This window comes from Rana temporaria, chromosome 2, assembly GCF_905171775.1.
Source record: "Rana temporaria chromosome 2, aRanTem1.1, whole genome shotgun sequence".
In the NCBI taxonomy this organism is placed as follows: domain Eukaryota; kingdom Metazoa; phylum Chordata; class Amphibia; order Anura; family Ranidae; genus Rana; species Rana temporaria.
This window is the reverse complement of record NC_053490.1, coordinates 204,758,838-204,777,965: the sequence shown is the minus strand read 5'-3', so window position 1 is coordinate 204,777,965 and position 19,128 is coordinate 204,758,838. Positions and strand designations below refer to the sequence as shown.

The 19,128-nt window shown below is 44.4% G+C and overlaps 1 protein-coding gene across 10 annotated transcripts in view; it reads left to right on the top strand.

The window, feature by feature from the left end:
• The first annotated feature begins 6,606 nt into the window (after positions 1–6,606).
• LOC120926401 (cohesin subunit SA-2-like) overlaps positions 6,607–19,128 on the top strand; it is a 112,352-nt gene continuing 99,830 nt past the window's right edge. For 4 of the 10 annotated variants that reach the window (XM_040336284.1, XM_040336278.1, XM_040336277.1 and 1 more), the window contains exons 1-4: positions 6,610–6,752; positions 10,504–10,604; positions 16,746–16,813; positions 17,188–17,194. In XM_040336284.1, coding sequence (XP_040192218.1) covers positions 10,564–10,604; positions 16,746–16,813; positions 17,188–17,194 — 116 coding nt within the window. In that variant the 5' untranslated portion in view covers positions 6,610–6,752; positions 10,504–10,563. Of the gene's footprint in view, positions 6,753–6,787; positions 6,898–10,503; positions 10,605–16,745; positions 16,819–17,187; positions 17,195–19,128 lie in introns of those variants that run through there. The other 6 variants (XM_040336281.1, XM_040336280.1, XM_040336282.1 and 3 more) reach the window with 4 other exon arrangements.

The window sequence follows — 19,128 nt, the reverse complement described above, 5'->3', positions numbered from 1 at the left end:
CAAACTCTGATATGTCTCGAGTAGTTTCGCCTTGTGATGTCCATGCTCGAATCGCGGCTTTCAATTGTAGTTGTCTCACTGGGTCTAATTCCCTTTGGATTATCTCTTCATTTTTTCCGCTATTCCCTATTTGAGTATCACTCTTGAAATGTATCAGCCTGCTCAGTCCCAAGCGCCTTAGGTTATTAAAGTAGAGAACTGTAAGACCTAACCCAAACCTTGGATTTCCAAGGACTGGTATTAGTGGGCTTGGATATTTCGAAATTTTAGTTTTTCCAAATATCCTTTTTATTGCTCGTATCGTAGGACCAACTGTAGGATGTTTCTTCACTCCTTGTGGTATGTCCGAATCCAAGATCCATGCCATACCTTCTAATGGTATATTCGTTATTTTCTGTTCTATTTGTATCCATGGTTTTTCCTTCTGATGAATGCACCACTCTACAATCCGAGCCAAATGGGATGCATCATGGTAACTCATTGGGTCTGGGAGGCTCACTCCTCCCCTTTCTTTCGGCAAAGTCAAAACATCTCTCCTTATCCTCGCTGGTTTTCCTGCCCAGATAAATTTAACCAATCTCAATCTCAATTCTCCCAAAAAGCCCAGGGGGATCTTTACAGGTAGGGTCTGGAATAAATAAATCAGTCTCGGCATTATGTTCATTTTAATTATATTGATTTTCCCAAACCATGTAAAGATCTCCCTGTCCCATCGTTTAAAGTCTGCTTTAATCTGTCTAACCAGTGGTATAAAGTTCAATTCAAAGGTCCTGTTTAGATTTTTCGGTATTTTTGTTCCCAGGTAGCAAATATGGGAGCCTGTCCACCTAAAGGGGAAATTTGCCGCCAATTGCTGTTGTATGCCGGCATTTATCTCCACCCCCATTGCTGTAAGTGTTTTCTAACTCAAACCTCTAAAACTCTCAGGAAGAAAAAAAAATATTCTCTATGTAGATGGTTCACTTCTCCACTCCATGTTGCCTGAAACCAAAACACCTGAAGCTCAAAAAAAATTTGGAACTACTTTTGTAGCTTGATTTGGGCAGGTTGGTCCATTTTTGCAGCTTTCTTTTCGCCATGCGTTTTCTCACATTCTGCTGTGTGTTTTTGGAGAGTTTTGTGCTGGTTGATAGGAGCCAACGCCCGCCAGCATCCTAACAAGCAGTGACTCATCCCTGATGTCAGCCTAATGGCTTCTTAAAAACAATCAGTCATCCCTGCAGTCAGCGGGGAATCCCCACTGACAGCAAAATGTAAACAAAAAGTCGGCATTGAAATTTTGGTGTGGTGTCGCCCTTAAAATTCATACCAGACCCAAAGGGCCTGGTATGAATTGGGGGGCCCAGGCTGTTTTTTTATACTGCCACTTTTGTTTACATTGTGCTGTCAGCAGGTAATCCCCGCTGACAGCAGGGATGACTCATCGTTGTTAGGACACCGGCGCTGGCGGGTGCTGTCTCCTTAACAACCTGACAGCAGGGATTGAGTCATTGGTTGTTAGGACAACAGAAGATGACGACTCCATAACGACGGATGACTCATCCCTGCTGCTGAGAGACCAAACGGCAAAGCTCAAAAATGTATTAAAAACACTGTGCAAAAACTTTTATAAAAACATGTGACCTAATGCCAAAACAAATGCTCAAATGCAACCTAATACATTTGAAAAGCTTCTTTAGGCATCACTTTTACTACAAACTCCTAGTTTTGAACACTCGGTGTGCTACGCATGCCCACAAATACACAGGGGGGGGGTGTATCCACTATGTAATCCACTATGCACTACAAGTGCAAACTACAAGTGCAAAGTGCACTTGAAATTGCACTGAAAGTGCACTTGGAAATCCAGGCACTGTAAATCTGAGGGGCAGATCTGAAATGAGGGGAAGCTCTTCTGATTTTATCATCCAATCATGTGTAAGCTAAAATGCTGTTTTTTATTTTCCTTGCATGTCCCCCTCGGATCTACAGCGACTGCACTTCCAAGTGCACTTTCAAGTGCAATTTGCACTTGTAGTGCAAAGTGAATTTGCCTTTTGTAAATAACCCCCAGGGTGTGTGTGTAACATGTTTTGCCCTCCCCCCTTGCTGTCCCCAACACACACAGACACACAAATACTTGCTGGAAATTCTTAGCTGTCAAAATGATAGTCAATACAGCAGCTATAGAAGTTACTGTTGTAAAAAAAAAGAAGAGAGACGGATTTATAAACATGATTTAGGCACAAGATAGATACTATTAGGTAGATTCACATACATTGCCGCAACTTTGCGGCGGCGTAGCTTAAGGCATTTAAGCTACGCCGCCGTAAGTTAGCGAGGCAAGTACATGATTCACAATGTACTTGCCTGCTAAGTTACGGCGGCATAGCCTAAAGCGGGCGGGCGTAAGGGCGCCTAATTCAAATGTGTGTAAGGGGGCATGTTTTACGTTAATGGGGGTTGACCTTACGTTCTGTAAGAACTGCGCATGCGCCGGGCGCCTACATTTCCCAGTGTGCATTGCGGCTAAGTACGCCACACGGGCCTATTGATTTCGACGTGGACGTAAACAACGTAAATCCCTATTCACGGACGACTTACGCAAACGACGTAAACATTTCGAATTTCGAAGCGGGAACGACGGCCATACTTAAACATTACTATTCCCTATTCCATCTATTAAATGGAATAACTTTAGGCCTGATAAGGCCTTACGGAAACGGCGTAAAAGTACTGCGGCGGCCGGGCGTACGTTCGTGAATCGGCGTATCTACTAATTTACATATTCTACGCCGACCGCAATAGAAGCGCCACCTAGCGGCCAGCCTCAATATTGCAACCTAAGATAGGACGGCGCAAGCCGTCGTATCTTAGATATGTTTAAGCATATCTCTGTTTGAGCATACATTTAAACATAAGTCGGCGTAGATTCTGAGTTAGGTCGGCTTATCTACTGATAAGCCGGCCTAACTCTTTCTGAATCTACCTAATTGTTACTTTTATATCTACAGTACACTGTTTCATTCATCTGCAGATCAAAACGGGTGTGCTTTGATCTGCATATGATGTCAGTTAAAGCAACCTGGCAAGTAAAAACACTTTTTACCAACCCTTATGCCTGGTACACACAATGTAATAATGAGATTATCGGACAAATGATCGTCATTTTTTTTTTTTTTTTGCATGCTAATCTCATATAGAATCTGATGAGTTTTCTAAAGTGACGAAAATTCACGGACGAAAGACTAAAAATGGCAGGTGGCAAGAACACAGCTCAACCAAGCATTTTTGGCGCCCTCCAACTGCAAGCTTAAATGAGGCCTTACTGTCTGGGAGAAAAATATGATGGGATCAGAGCTAGCAGAAGATCCTTCATAAAAAATACATGCCTAAAATACTTGCATTTAGACACATACAATTCTTCCAATTACTTTATGCATATATACGTATACACATGTAAAATCCAAATATACAGTATGTATGGGCCTGTACACATCCTACTTTTTTTTTATGCTACTAAACATTTACAGCTGGGTGTATGGTCCTGTTGATTCCCATAGTGCTGGGTTTAGATATATACAAAATTATACACCGTACACAGAGTCCTCAGCATTAGTACACACAATAATTAAATAATTAGCATCAGTACATGTGGAAACAGCTTAAGCCTAGGTTCACACTGATGGCGGCTATTGCCGGGAATGGCACTGTCCGAATCTGTGCGACGCCAATTTTGCGGTGCTGCACCAATTCATTTCTGTACTACTTTTGGCGATTTGGGTGCGATTTCAATCGACATCTGTGCAGGCACCCACAGAGATATCTTTGAAATCGACCCTGAAGTCGGACTGACATGCGGGGGTGATTCATAAGAGAGCCAATGAGAGCTGCAGAGCTGGAGGTGTGTCTGTGTAAATCCAGGAAGTGAACAGGCAGCAGCTTCAGCTGCCCACAGTTACAATAAATGCAGCCAAACTCAGTGGAGGGAGATTTCTGCAGCATATTTGGCAAGTACAGAATCACAGTATATATAAAATAATATGCAAAGTGGTTGGAGGGAAGCTTCAGCATGGCAAAGATGTTTTTATTACAAATTATGTGAGCAGACTCAAGTTCCTCTTAAAGCGGAGGTTCACACAAAAAGTGAACCTCTCCTTTTTGGATCCCTCCCCCCTCCAGTGTCACATTTGCCACCTTTCAGTGGGAGGGGGTTGCAGATACCTGTCTGAGACAGGTATTTGCACCACTTCCAGGTTCTGACTCCCACGGGAGTCCAGCCTCGTGACATCACCCCCCACTGTCTTCTGGGAAACACTGTTCCCAGGAAAGAGCGGGGACAAGTGATGGCGCGCTGCGATCCTAGCGCATGCGCAGTAGGCAATCAGGCAGTAAAGCCGCAAGGCTTCACTTCCTGATTCCCTCAACGAGGATGGCGGCGGAAGCAGCCGAGGACCTCGTCTGCTGACATCGCGGGCGCGCTGGACAGGTGAGTGTCCATTTTTTAAAAGTCAGCAGCTGCAGTATTTGTAGCTGCTGGCTTTATAAAAACAAACAAAAAAACGGGTGGACCTCCACTTTAGGGTTTTGGAAGGTTTGCCACCTTCATGACCAGGGCATTTTTTGCTATTCAGAACTGCGCTACTTTAACTGGCAATTGCGCCGTCATCCAACACTGTACGCAAATAAAATTTATATAATTTTTTTTTCACACAAATAGAGCTTTTTTTGGTGGTATTTCATCACCTCTGTTTTTTTATTATTATTATTATTATTAAATAACGAATATATATATATATATATATATATATATATATATATATATATATATATATATATATATATATAAAAAAATGTAATAAGCCAATATTTTCTTATTTCTCTATAAAACATAGCCAACAAAAAAATGAAATTTCTTCATAAATGTAGGCCAAAATGTATACTACTACTACCACATGTCTTTGGAAAAACAAATATCACAATAGATGTATATGAATTGCTTTGTGTGAAAGTTATAGCATCTACAAACTATGGTATATACCGTGTATAAAAAATCTAGTATATATATATTTTTTTTTTATACCAGTAATGGCTGTGATCACCGACTTATAGTGGGTCGTGATAGTTCGGCAGACAATCTGACACTAACTGACACTGGGTGGGAACAAGCTAATTGGCTGTGACATCACCAGTGACACTAATACAGTAATTAGTGCTAATACTATACACTGTTACTGTACTAATGACACTGGCTGGGAAAGGGTTAACATCTAGGGGCAATGAAAGGGTTAATGCGGAGCTCCTCTCAAAAAGAGAAGCTCCGCTTGTATGCCTCTTCTAGCCCTCCGCTGCCACATTTGGCACCTTTTGGGGGAAAAGGGGGAGCAGGTACCTGGTTCTGACAGGTACCCACTCCCACTTCTGGATGAGTTTACCATGGCAAACTCAGATGGAAATTTGGCCCCTCTCCTTCTTCCTCCGCATCTGGCCCATTGACAGACCGCAGTGCGCTTTGCACATGTGCTTAATGATGTGCGTTTTTCAGTTGCGGCCACTCATGCAGGGCGCAGGGGCAGGGCCATCTTAATAGCATCATGGGCCCCTGGGCAAAGTAATGCTCTGGGGTCCCTACAATGATGACAGTGCAGGTAAACAGACATCAAGTAGGTAGGAGGCAGACTGCCTCCCCTGTGTATCTATCACTCTCAGTGCCATCATGGGGCCCCCAATTTCAGGGCAGAGTGAGCTCAAGGACCAGCTGCTTTGGGGAAAGTGCAGGGGCCCCCCATGCAGTTGGGGCCCATGGGCAGTGCCCAGGTGTTCCTTCTCATTAAGACAGCCCTGCACAGGGGGCACCCCCCCTACTCCATGTGCCCTACCCCTAATCTACATGTGGTGGCACCGGACGAATGGATTCCAAAGTTGTTTTTTTTCGAAGCACGATTAGAGCCTGAGGCTTTAAAAGGGAGGTCTTGGGGTGCAGAGCACTACTCCCGGAGCTCACCCAGTTGTGTGACTTTAGTGAATTAATATTCGCTAATGTCTTCTTGTTTTTCCTCCTGGCCAATCAGGAAGTGGGTCCTGAGACCTGATTGGCGGTGAATACTAAGTCCTGATTGGCCAGGGAGAGAATCGACCACAGCGACTCGGGAGGAAGCCACCGAAGACGCGACCCGGATGGGGTGAGTGTGGGGCTGGCGGGGGGGCCTGAGTGATGCGGCGATCAAGCGACGGGGGGGAAACTCTGATCGAGTGCCGGGGATGTGGGGTGGTTGGCTGACTAGCCGTGGAGCTGGAGCGATGGGGGTAGCCAGTCAGCCAACCACCGATTGATCGATCAGTTTCCCTAGTCGCCCGATCGTTGCATCACTCAGGCCCCCGCCATCCAGGTTGTGGCAAGAAAATGAAGCACCAGGTGTGTTTGATAAGTGTAGATTGTGTTACAAATGTAACACATCAATATGTAAGCAGTTGGCAGTGACTGTACACTGTCTTCCCTCAGTGATCCCTCTATAGAGGGAGGATAGGATCTGTACACAGGCACAGTACACACAACCATCCCGGATCATTCCCCATACAGTACACTGAGTACAGCGCTCCTATAGACTGCAGAGAGACGCGCTGTGATTGGTTGCCTGCACACTGCTGGTCCAGGAGGAAGGAGGAAGCAGGAAGAATGATGGGCGGGCAGTGCAGAGCCAGGACAATACAGGTCAGAGGAGAGCAGTGCGGGGAGGTGTGTCCACAGCCGGCCTGTCACATCCACAGCGCAGGTAATGAGCGCACACACAGCGCACTATAGTACATAGCGAGCCTTCCTACTCACACTGCGAGGAGGAGGAGGACGGCCTCGGCGTAGGCCCACGCTGCCAGGACGCCGCTTTGTGACTGGGTGATGTCATGACTTAACCCTTGCAGGTAGCTAAGGTGACACCGCTGGTCGCCATGTTCCCCAGGGCAGGCTGTACTGCTCTGCTATTACAGGGTGACAGACTTGTGAGTGCTGCAGTCTGGTACTGCCTCTCATTCTTCACATGGTGGCTGCAGACGTGAGACATGAGAGGATCCCTGTATACCCACCATGACTGCACACTACACACAAATGTCTATTGTCTCACTGCTCCTTATAAAGACGCCCTGACACCCACTTTGTATGGTGGGCACATTCTGAAAGCATCAAATAGAGACCCTGTCACCCACTTTGTATGGTGGGCGCGTTCTGAAAGCATCAAATAGAGACCCTGTCACCCACTTTGTATGGTGGGCACATTCTGAAAGCATCAAATAGAGACCCTGTCACCCACTTTGTATGGTGGGCACATTCTGAAAGCATCAAATAGAGATCCTGTCACCCACTTTGTATGGTGGGCACATTCTGAAAGCATCAAATAGAGACCCTGTCACCCACTTTGTATGGTGGGCACATTCTGAAAGCATCAAATAGAGATCCTGTCACCCACTTTGTATGGTGGGCACATTCTGAAAGCATCAAATAGAGACCCTGTCACCCACTTTGTATGGTGGGCACATTCTGAAAGCATCAAATAGAGACCCTGTCACCCACTTTGTATGGTGGGCATGTTCTAGAAGAGTCTTAAAGAGACCCTGTCTCCACTTTCTATGATGTGTATGTTCTAGAAGAGTCTTAAAGAGACCCTGTCTCCACTTTGTATGGTGGGCATGTTCTAGGAGAGTCCTAAAGAGACCCTATCTCCACTTTGTATGGTGGGCGCGTTCTGAAAGCATCAAATAGAGACCCTGTCACCCACTTTGTATGGTGGGCACATTCTGAAAGCATCAAATAGAGACCCTGTCACCCACTTTGTATGGTGGGCACATTCTGAAAGCATCAAATAGAGACCATGTCACCCACTTTGTATGGTGGGCACATTCTGAAAGCACCAAATAGAGACCCTGTCACCCACTTTGTATGGTGGGCACATTCTGAAAGCACCAAATAGAGACCCTGTCACCCACTTTGTATGGTGAGCACATTCTGAAAGCATCAAATAGAGACCCTGCCTGTCACCCACTTTGTATGGTGGGCATGTTCTAGGAGAGTCCTAAAGAGACCCTATCTCCACTTTGTATGGTGGGCACATTCTGAAAGCATCAAATAGAGACCCTGTCACCCACTTTGTATGGTGGGCACGTTCTGAAAGCATCAAATAGAGACACTATCACCCACTTTGTATGGTGAGCACATTCTGAAAGCATCAAATAGAGACCCTGCCTGTCACCCACTTTGTATGGTGGGCATGTTCTAGAAGAGTCCTAAAGAGACCCTGTCACCCACTTTCTATGATGTGCATGTTCTAGAAGAGTCCTAAAGAGACCCTGTCACCCACTTTCTATGATGTGCATGTTCTAGGAGAGTCCTAAAGAGACCCTGTCTCCCCTTTTTATGATGTGCATGTTCTAGAAGAGTCCTAAAGAGACCCTGTCACCCACTTTCTATGGTGCACACATTCTGAAAGCATCCTATAGAGACCCTGTCACCAACCTTTTATGGTTGTCACATTCTGAAAGCGTCCTAAATAGACCCTGTCGCCAAGTTTTTATGGTGGGCACATTCCGGAAGCATACTAAATAGACCCCGTCGTCAAGTTTTTATGGTGGGCACATTCTGGAAGCATCCTAAATAGACCCTGTCACCAAGTTTTTATGGTGGGCATATTCTGGAAGCATACTAAATAGACCCCGTCGTCAAGTTTTTATGGTGGGCACATTCTGGGAAATCTTGAGGAGACCCTGTGAATTATTTTTTATGGTGAATACATTCTGACGGAGTCCTAAAGAGACCCTTTCACAAACTTTTTATGATGGGCATGTTCTGGAGGCGTCTTAAAGAGACCTTATCATCAACTTTTTATGGTGGACACATTCTGATAGAATCCTGTCACCATATTTAAAACCTGAAAATAAAAGCACAGAAAAATAAAGTATTGGAAAGTCTTGCAGCATTTAAACAAGTGAAAAAAATAATAAAAAATTCTACCAAACTTTTAATATCACCCCCACAGGCGATGCATGCAAATATAAAAGTGATTGCACCACACATATTAGGTAGCACTGTACGAGCTGGAGAGAGAGGAATGATTCTAAGGTCATCAGTCACCAGTGACTGAAAAAATAAATAAAAAGGGTGAGGTAGAGAAAGTCGAAAGAGAAGAAGGAAGAGAAACTGAGAGAGGGGTGAGAAGTGGGGGAATGGAAAGCAAGGGTAGGGTAGGGGCTCAACCGTCGACTCAGGGCGGGTCCTCCCGGCGGTGCCACTCCTCCCAGACCTCATCATGCATTTCCAGCTTATTTTGTAGCCTAGCTGTCATGTTTTCCATGAGTTCTACATCTTTTATTCTACCGTACAGATCTTTCCTTTCAGATTGTTTTTTTTCAAACCCATGAAGGCTTTTAAAGCATTACCTATGGACAATTTTGGGTTTCTGTAGTTTTGTTTTGCCATTTTACAGGCATCCAATTCTAAAGAGTAACTAAAGGCACCAAGAGGGAGACCGTAATAGTGTAATATAGGTTAATAACATTTCCACACTACAAAACTTCACTTACAGGGTACAACGTCACATGGACGAAATACGTAGGGCAGAGCCACACTGTTGACGTCATATCAGGTGACGTCACTTGCAGCCATTGAAACACATGACTACTTTGAATGAGACTTGGAGGTGCTATTGAATTGTGGATGGAGGCTGAACCTGTTTACCCTGTAAGTCCATTTTTTTATTGTGGGAAATGTATTAAACTGTTTTACACTATTGGTGTCTCTAAGCAATTTTGTGTTACTAAGCAATTAAACAGGTGTACCTAATAAAGTGTCCAGTGAGTGTATATTAATGTTTAGCTCTGAGGCCTCGTACACACAATCGTTTTCCTCTGCAAAATCCATCAAGGAAAATGCTGGCAGAGCTTTTTTGCCAAGGAAAACGGTCGTGTGTATGTTTTTCGTCAAGAAAACTGTCCTGGATCTCGACGAGAAAAAAAGAGAACATGTTCTCTTTTTTCTCGTTGGGAGTCTCAATTTCCTCGTCGTGTTCCTCGTCGGGCTGGTTTACAACGAGAAACACGATCGTGTGTATGCTTAGAAACCCGCGCATGCTCAGAATAAAGTACGACGGGAGAGCACCTTCGGTAAAAGTAGCGTTCGTAATAGGGATAGCACATTCGTCACACTGTAACAGACTGAAAAGCGCGAATCGTCTCTCACCAAACTTTTACTAACACGCAGTAACATGAGATTAGTAAAAGCAGTGAAAAAAAAGCCAGTAAAATCAAACTTCCCCTTTATAGTGCCGTCGTACGTGTTGTACGTCACCGCGTTTGAGAACGACGAGATTTTGTCTTGACAGTGTGTACGCAAGGAAAGCTTGACAAGAAACTCGTCGAGGAAAACAATGTTTCTTTTACGACGAGATTCTCGGTCGTGTGTACGAGGCCTGAGTGTCCATATGCTTAAATTAGTAAAAATGTATAATAAAATATTTTTTTTTTTAATATTCATGTCTTCAGGAGACTGCATGTGAAGAGTAAAGAAGATTTATTTCATACACTGATGGCACCATACAGAAGATGATAACTGTGACTAGTCCAGCCGCAGACCTTTGTCAAAAGTAAGATATGAACATTTTAGCACTTAAAGCGGAGGTCCCACTAAAAAAAATTATATTAAATGCAGCTACTGCTGACTTTAAATATATGGACACTTACCTGTCCAGGGCGCCTGCGATGTCGGCAGCCGAAGCTGATCTGTCGCTCGAGGATCGGCATCTGCCGCCGCCATCATCGGTAAGGGAATCAGGAAGTGAAGCCTTGCGGCTTCATTTCCCGAATTCCCTACTGCGAACGCGTGTATCGCGCTGTGTGTCCTCACTGGTCCCTGCTGTCTTCTGGGACCTGTGTGTCTCCCAGAAGACAGCAAGGGGGGACAGAATAGGCGCGGGAAGTGGCGTAGATCACAGAGGTGATCTATGCCAGGAAGTGGGAGCAAATACCTGGATTACACAGGTATCTGCTCCCTCCTCCCCCCTGAAAGGTGCCAAATGTCACACTGGAGGGCGCCACTTTAAGGAGGTTGTTAAGTCATGTGCCCCAGCTCTTGCCAGCTCATCTGCAGGAAAACATAGGCAGGAGAAGCTTTTAGTCCTCTTCTGCTGCTCCTGTGATGCTGGGCGTAAACATCTGACATTTGGAGTGTCCCTGAAGTTGATAAGGATGTGGCTGATCACTTTGGTGGGAATTTTTATTTGCAGGCTTTCGGGATGTTGACCATAGTCTTCTGGTAAGACATTAAAGCTAAGCACATGTTTGTTTAAAGAGTTACTCCACTTTTGTTGAGAAAAAAACATCCCCCCGGGGGGGTTCTATGTACATTGCAAGGATTTTAACAAACTTTGGTGCAGATTCCTACCCTTTGTTATTTTGAAGAAATCCATGTGTGTTTGTTTGTATCCATGTGGGAAAGTGAGTCTAATGGGAGTGGTTTCATAATTAACAATCAGCTGCAGCACCTGCAGGGCACCAATGAGGAAAGTTGAAGGGTCTGCATCGCTTTAGACGTGATTTCCTATTGGGACTATCTCACCAAAAATGACATTTTTGTTGCAGGGGATGCCTGAAATCTGACTTGTATCTTAGACTTTTGGGAAAATCAGTGAGCCAATCACACAAGAAAAGAAGTGATGTTTCTGGGGGGCGGTCTGTACCCATTCTGTTCTGCATAGGAGTCTGTCCCTGATATATAGGTGTTTTAGAAGTCTTTTGGCACCAGAGTCTGATTAATACATTCTGCCTTCAAGATCTGTCTTGTGCTGCCACTTTCCCACCACAATCGCATGTCTAGCCTTTGTATGCCACTAACAAAATCTGACATCATAGCTGTACAGGGCATGGCACATCTGAAAGAGACCCTTTGCCCACTCTGTATCAGTACAAGTAAAAGGATGACTAAAAGAATCGGGCAAACTGTCACCCTGGTTTGCTAGCAGTTTGGCAATAGGAGTACAGATCCACAGGGCAGGGGTGTCAAACTCAATTTCATAGAGGGCCGCATCAGCATTATGATTGCCCTCAAAAGGGCCGGTTGTATCTGTAAGATTAGATGTCCAGTGCATCCCCTCCCCTTACATTAGATGTTAAAGCGGTGGTTCACCCTGATTTTACACATTCTGTCTATGCAAATGCTAGGCATAACAGTAACCAAACGATTTTTTTTTTTTTTTTAAGTGCTCCTTACCCCCTTTTCGGAGCCGTTTCTGACCTGTCACTCAAAATCCCCCGCGGGGAATGGGCGTGTAAGGCCATTCTCCCCCGTCCTGTCAATCTATTTCAGAGACTCCTCCGGAGACGCGCTGTGCTCAAATCGCGCGAGATCTCGCCGGTCACGTGAGTACGCCGGCCGTTGTTATGGCAACCGTGTAGTGTTGACGGCGACGCTCACCGTCAACACTGCACATGCGCCGGATTGAGCGGTGAATGCTGGGAGGCCAGCATTCACTGTATCCCGGAAGAAGACCCTGTCGGCTTCACAGTGCCCACAGGAAAAATGGAAACGGCCATCGCCTGAAAATATAAAATATCCTTTCCAGAATTTCAGCGCTTACGCCGGCTAATGGAGTGGGACACCTTGGTAGTGCAGGAGTACAGGTAAGCCCTGAGGATTATTGCAAAAAAAAAAAAAACGATATCCCGCGGAACCCCCGCTTTAAGAGCAAACTTACCATCAGAAGTTGAGTCCCCCACTCTCCCTTACATCACAGTGCACCCCCCTTTCCTTATGCTGCTGCTGGGAAGAAGCTGGATGCATTGCTTAAAAGCAGAAAGTAAGGGTCTTGAGGAGGACCAGAGGAGGGCGAGCCAGGGCCACATGAAATGGCCTGGAGGGTGACTATACTTTTATGTATGTACTGCGTGAGAACAGCAATGGGCACAAATTCTAGTTTCCTGGCTGCCTTGTATACACTCTTTCTTTTATACTTCTTGTCCCTTACCTAGAAAGAGCATGCAAATAAGCACGTCTGACTTTAATTCCTTTGTGACTGGGTAACACATATATGCTGCGTCCAAGAAGTGGTTTTCTTGGTATTTTGGATTTATCCCCTCTGTCTTAAATAGATATTGGGAATCACATTGTTCAAAGTATATTACTATACACTGGATATTTATTTCCCCTTTTGGATATTTGTTTACTTCTGCCTTAACCACTTAAGGACCGCCTCCTGCAGATATACGTCGGCAGAATGGCACGGCTGTGCACAAGCACGTACCTGTACGTCCTCTTTAAGTGCCCAGCCGTGGGTCGCGGGCACGCGCCCGCGGCTCGTGCCCACGACCCGGTCCGAAGCTCCGTGACCACGTCCGCGGGACCCGATCGCCGCCGGAGTCCCGCGATCGGTCCCCGGAGCTGAAGAACAGGGAGATCTGTGTTCACTGTGTTCACTCTGTGTTCACAGCTTCCCCGTTCTTCACAATGGCAGCTTTATTGATCGCGTGTTCCCTGATATAGGGAAACACGATCAATGACGTCACACGTCAATGACGATCAATGACGTCACACCCTCTACAGTTAGAAAAACATATGAGGTCACACATAACCCCTACAGCGCCCCCTGTGGTTAACTCCCAAACTGCAATTGTCATTTTCACAGTAAACAATGCATTTGTATAGCATTTTTTGCTGTGAAAATGACAATGGTCCCAAAAATGTGTCAAAATTGTCCGATGTGTCCGCCATAATGTCACAGTCACGAAAAAAATCGCTGATCGCTGCCATTAGTAGTAAAAAAAGTAAATATATTTTTTATAAAAATACAATAAAACTATCCCCTATTTTGTAAACGCTATAAATTTTGCGCAAACCAATCGATAAACGCTTATTGCGATTTTTTTTTTACCAAAAATAGGTAGAAGAATACGTATCGGCCTAAACTGAGGAAAAAAAAAGTTTTTTAAAATATTTTTTGGGGGATATTTATTATAGCAAAAAGTAAAAAATATTGCATTTTTTTCAAAATTGTCGCTCTATTTTTGTTTATAGCGCAAAAAATAAAAACCGCAGAGGTGATCAAATACCACCAAAAGAAAGCTCTATTTGTGGGAAAAAAAGGTCGCCAATTTTGTTTGGGAGCCACGTCGCACGACCGCGCAATTGTCAGTTAAATCGACACAGTGCCGAATCGCAAAAACTGGCCAGGTCCTTTACCTGCATAAAGGTCCGGGTCTTAAGTGGTTAATAGGTCCAGACTATATCCTATAGGCCAGTAGGCAAAACATCTGAGACAGATCCTGTATTCCTCTCCTCCTTGTTTTGATGATTTATGATATTGAGTAAGAAACTCTGTATATAACACACTAGCAATATAAGTATGGTCCTGAAGAAGCAGGAAACCCACGTAACGCGTAGACCTGTTACAAGTACATCTATCCATCAGATTTACATATTTTTGTATTTATCGCAAAGTTTCTTTATGTATATCTATGTTTTTAATATTGCGTTCATGACAATGTTTTATGTATAATAAAATTGATATGGATTTTTATTCTGACTTTGTTCTCATGGCATACTACTGTTGTTTTCAAAAATACCAAGTGGGCATTAATCCTGGGCGACACTTATATGTTTGCTTCTCCCAGTTCTGAGACCAAGCTGTCAGCGACAGTGCCAGATCTCTACTAATCAAGAATCAGAGGAACTGGCTCTTCATCACATGATCGCAGTGCTAGTCTGGGATTGGCTATCACAGTGATCATTCATTCTGTAGCCCCTCCCTGTGTTGTTTCTCTTTTGTAAAGGAGGATATATATTTTCCTCCTCACAAGGAGAAAGCCTGTAGTGCAGTGGTTCTCAACCTTTTAGTGCCGTGACCCCTTGATAAAATTTCCCAAGTTGTGGGGACCCCCAACAGTAAAATTATTTTTGTAGCGTGGGTTGTCAGCACCCAAGGCAAGACAAGTAATTTGCGACCCTAACCCACGGAAATGTTGCGCTCCTTGAGTCCCTTCCACTCACATAGTATTAAAACCTCATATGGTACATTTTAGGATGTACCACTCTTTCTCTTTGTTTTCCTTTCTTTCCCTTTTATCTCTGGCTATCCTAATTTCTTTTTCCCCATCCCTCTCTCTAGCCGTCTTTCTTGTTTTTTCTCCTATTCTTTCTCTCCCTTTTTCTTTCGTCCTCCCCCTCTTTTCCTCTCCCTTCCATGTATTCTCTATTTTTATTCCTTCTCTTACTTCTTGGTGGGGGGAGATGGGATGAGTGGCAATGCTGGGGGGAATGCTGAAAAGCTAACTTGGGTGCTTTTGATTAAGGTCATCTGCTGATCTGAGAAATGTAGTGGGGACTTTTAATGGGAACTATAATCACAGGTAGTGTTACCCATTGTGTCTCCGACTTTGTGGTGTCTCATAGCAGTGACACCAATGCTGAAATCAGGAGATGGGGTCTCCTCCAGCCCCTCCCACCCCACAATCCTCACCAGTCAGCGGATCTCTAGTCTTTGCCCCCCAGCCATGCCGTGAAATGAATGGGCCGCTGCGAAGAGGCTGATTGGGTGGTCGTGGGCTCCAGGAACAGCCCAGATGGGCAGCCACAGGCTCCAGGGACCGCCCTACTGGGCAGCCGCATAAAAGCTGGAAGTGGTGCGGGCTTCAGGAACAGCCCAGGATTTGGTGACCCCTGGCAAATCATCATTTGACCCCCAAGGGGGTCCCGACCCCCAGGTTGAGAACCACTGCTGTAGTGGGAGTCCTTCTGCTTTAGGTACAGGAATAGTTCTGATATTGTGATAACAGAAAAATTGTTGGAAAAAGCTATTTATATGAACAGGAAGTGACATTCTGAAGGAGTGCTGTTCACAACCAGTGCACAGATTTCCCCCATACAAGGAAGCCCCTGCTTGATCTTATTTTGTCAGTTTTAGAAAATCAAAGTTGGCTGCAGGTGTAAATATCTGACCTGGCATCAGCTTCTCACATTCTCTGTACAGCAGGGCTGGAAAATGAGAGGAACCAATCAGTTCAAGTGCTGACAAGAAGCATGCTGATAGGACGGTAAAGCAGAGTGACAAAGAGATAAGATCAAAATGTTTTTCTCCTGGCCCAGTAAAGGGCTGGGGGTGGGTCCAGGACTACCAGGGCTCAGAGGAAGTGGGATAAATAATGCTGGTTATCAGACTGAGTATGTCTCATCTTGCACTTTAGTAGGTACTGTATATAGTTTACTGTAGGAAGTCTCAGTCTTCAGACTGCAGATACAGTTGCTGTGAATATTAATTCTGGAATGCATTGTTTCTGTGCTAAGGGTCACTGCCAATTCATCCAATAATCAAAAAACGTATATAATCTTTGTGTTTTGGTATAAAGTATTGAGGTTATTCTTGGAATTACGTCTCCAGGTTTTATATGTGGGAATTTTAGCAATTTTGGTCCTATGACAGTTTATCTTTGCTTATCAGCACCCTTGAAAGTCTGCTGTCATAGAAGATTTAGCAGCTGCATCTACAGTGCATAAATGGAAATGTCACAGTCTTAAAAGAGAAAGGTTATCTAGGCATAGTATAGCAAGTCATTTGTAAAAACATAAGTCCTCTAGGTCACCAGAAACAGATTGCCAGCTTTCGAACTTCAGTGTTGCTTTTCACCAGAGTAGTCCTCATGATGTTTAATACAAAGGCATAGACATTTTTAAAATATTCGTTAGAGATTTTCATGTGTGTCGTGGAAGTGAATTGTGAACATTTTACATATAATTACAGGGAGAATACACATACAAATTCCCTTCCTAGCACAACCAAGGAGAACGGACTGCTGGAACTGTCAACCACTCCGGTAGGTTGTTATCACAGATTATATGTCACTTTGATACCACCCAAGAATGACCTTGTCACCTGTCCTTGAGGGCACAGCATGTGTGCAGTTACAGTGGGTACCACTGCACTTTCCCACATACTAGAATACTACACAAGTTTCCCTGAACCCTAGTACTGAGGCTGATGGTGCTTTAGCAAAAGCCTAATCAATCTCTGCACATATGGCATGTCCACTAATATCTCACAGTATGGAATTGTTAACTACACAATGCACATAAAAACACACACGAAATGCACATGTTGACATGTGTTTTTTAATTTATTGCACTTCATTTTATTGTTGATTTTTAATTACACATATTCTATATGCACATGCTACAGGCCACAGCAACCACCAGAATTGTAAGATCTTGTATTTTGTTATTATGATAGACCAGGGCTCAAAATTTCAAGTCCTGAGCTACTAGCCAGGCCTCAAGGATTACTTGCCACCAGTTCCCCACTCAATCCCTTTCCTTACCATGCCCTGCCCCCAAATACGCCCCTAAACATGCCCTCATAAATTATCTTATGAAATGACACTTAAATGTTTTATGCAAAATTAAGTTACAAAAATAAATATTAACAACTTTATTAGTGCAGCCTCATCTGTGCCCCTCCACGCAGCCTCACCCGTGCCGCTCAATGCAGCCTCACCTGTGCTCATCAATGCAGGCTCACCTGTGCCCATCAATGCAGCCTCACCGGTGCCCACCATTGCAGCCTCACTGTGCCCACCATTGCAGCCTCACTGTGCCCACTATTGCAGCCTCACTGTGCCCACTATTGCAGCCTCACTGTGCCCACTATTGCAGCCTCACTGTGCCCACTATTGCAGCCTCACTGTGCCCATTGCAGCCTCACTGTGCCCATTGCAGCAACAATGTGCCCATTGCAGCCACGCTGTGCCCATTGAAGCCTCACTGTGCCCATTGCAGCCACACTGTGCCCATTGCAGCCCTCTGTGCCCATTGCAGCCACACTGTGCCCATTGCAGCCACACTGTGCCCATTGCAGTCTCACTGTGCCCATTGCAGCCTCACTGTGCCCATTGCAGCCTCACTGTGCCCATTGCAGCAACAATGTGCCCATTGCAGCCACGCTGTGCCCATTGAAGCCTCACTGTGCCCATTGCAGCCACACTGTGCCCATTGCAGCCCGCTGTGCCCATTGCAGCCACACTGTGCCCATTGCAGCCACACTGTGCCCATTGCAGTCTCACTGTGCCCATTGCAGCCTCACTGTGCCCATTGCAGCCACACTGTGCCCATTGCAGCCTCACTGTTCCCATTGCATTGTGAAAAGGTGAACTTACACTTTAAATATACTCTATGCTGACAGGCACAAATGAGAATCTCCTATTCAAGAAGTAGCCCGACCCCCCTTGAACACTGCCTAATCAACATTGCTGCTCAAGGACTCAGAGTAAAGTTGATTAGAGCAGTGTTCAATGGGGCTTGTGGGACTGCAGGGGAGATTGCACACAATCTCCCCTGCAGTCCCACAAGCCCCAATGTGCTAGCAGCACAGGTTTTTTGATTTATTGTTGCAGCACTTGACTGATTCCAAAAATAATGATATTTATTACTGTATATGAGCAAGTATAGGCTGCGTAAACTATGTACCTAATCATAGTAAATGAGTTGATAGCTATAGCTAAAGCTATAAGTAAAAAGGAAATGGCAAAACTAGCACTAAATAAGTGATTCACAAGTATGCAGTAGTGTACCAAAAATAAATTGAATAAGTGCAATGCTGTATGCAGATAAAAATCACAAAAAAATCTAACTACAACAAATAAAACCAACTTCCAGTGCAGTGCAATGGTACACTCCAAACTGTGTCTGTAAATATACAGTAATATAAAATATAAAATGACAAAATCTGTGATATTACTTCAGTACATACATAATACAAATATGTGTTGCAAATGATAACATTGAAGATCTACAGTGATGTGTAACCACTCTTTAATAATCAAATCCCACCATTAGTGTCTAAACATAAATTGTGCAAACTCCTAGCATAACATAAAAGTCTTTATAATATCCCATGTTTGACTGTGCTTGTTCCTCCCAAATTTACATGTGGTATGCCCAGACACCAAGTGACACTCCAAACTGCTCACCTTATGTACACACCTCTAATTATAGGTCTTTATTTTCTAGTAAACACTTTAACCATCCAGCTTAGTACAGCAGGGATATTAAACTCCAAAGGGTTAACCTTTACCCAGTCTCGTGGATCACCAATGCTCAAAAAAAAAAAAAAAAATACACTTGCATAGTGC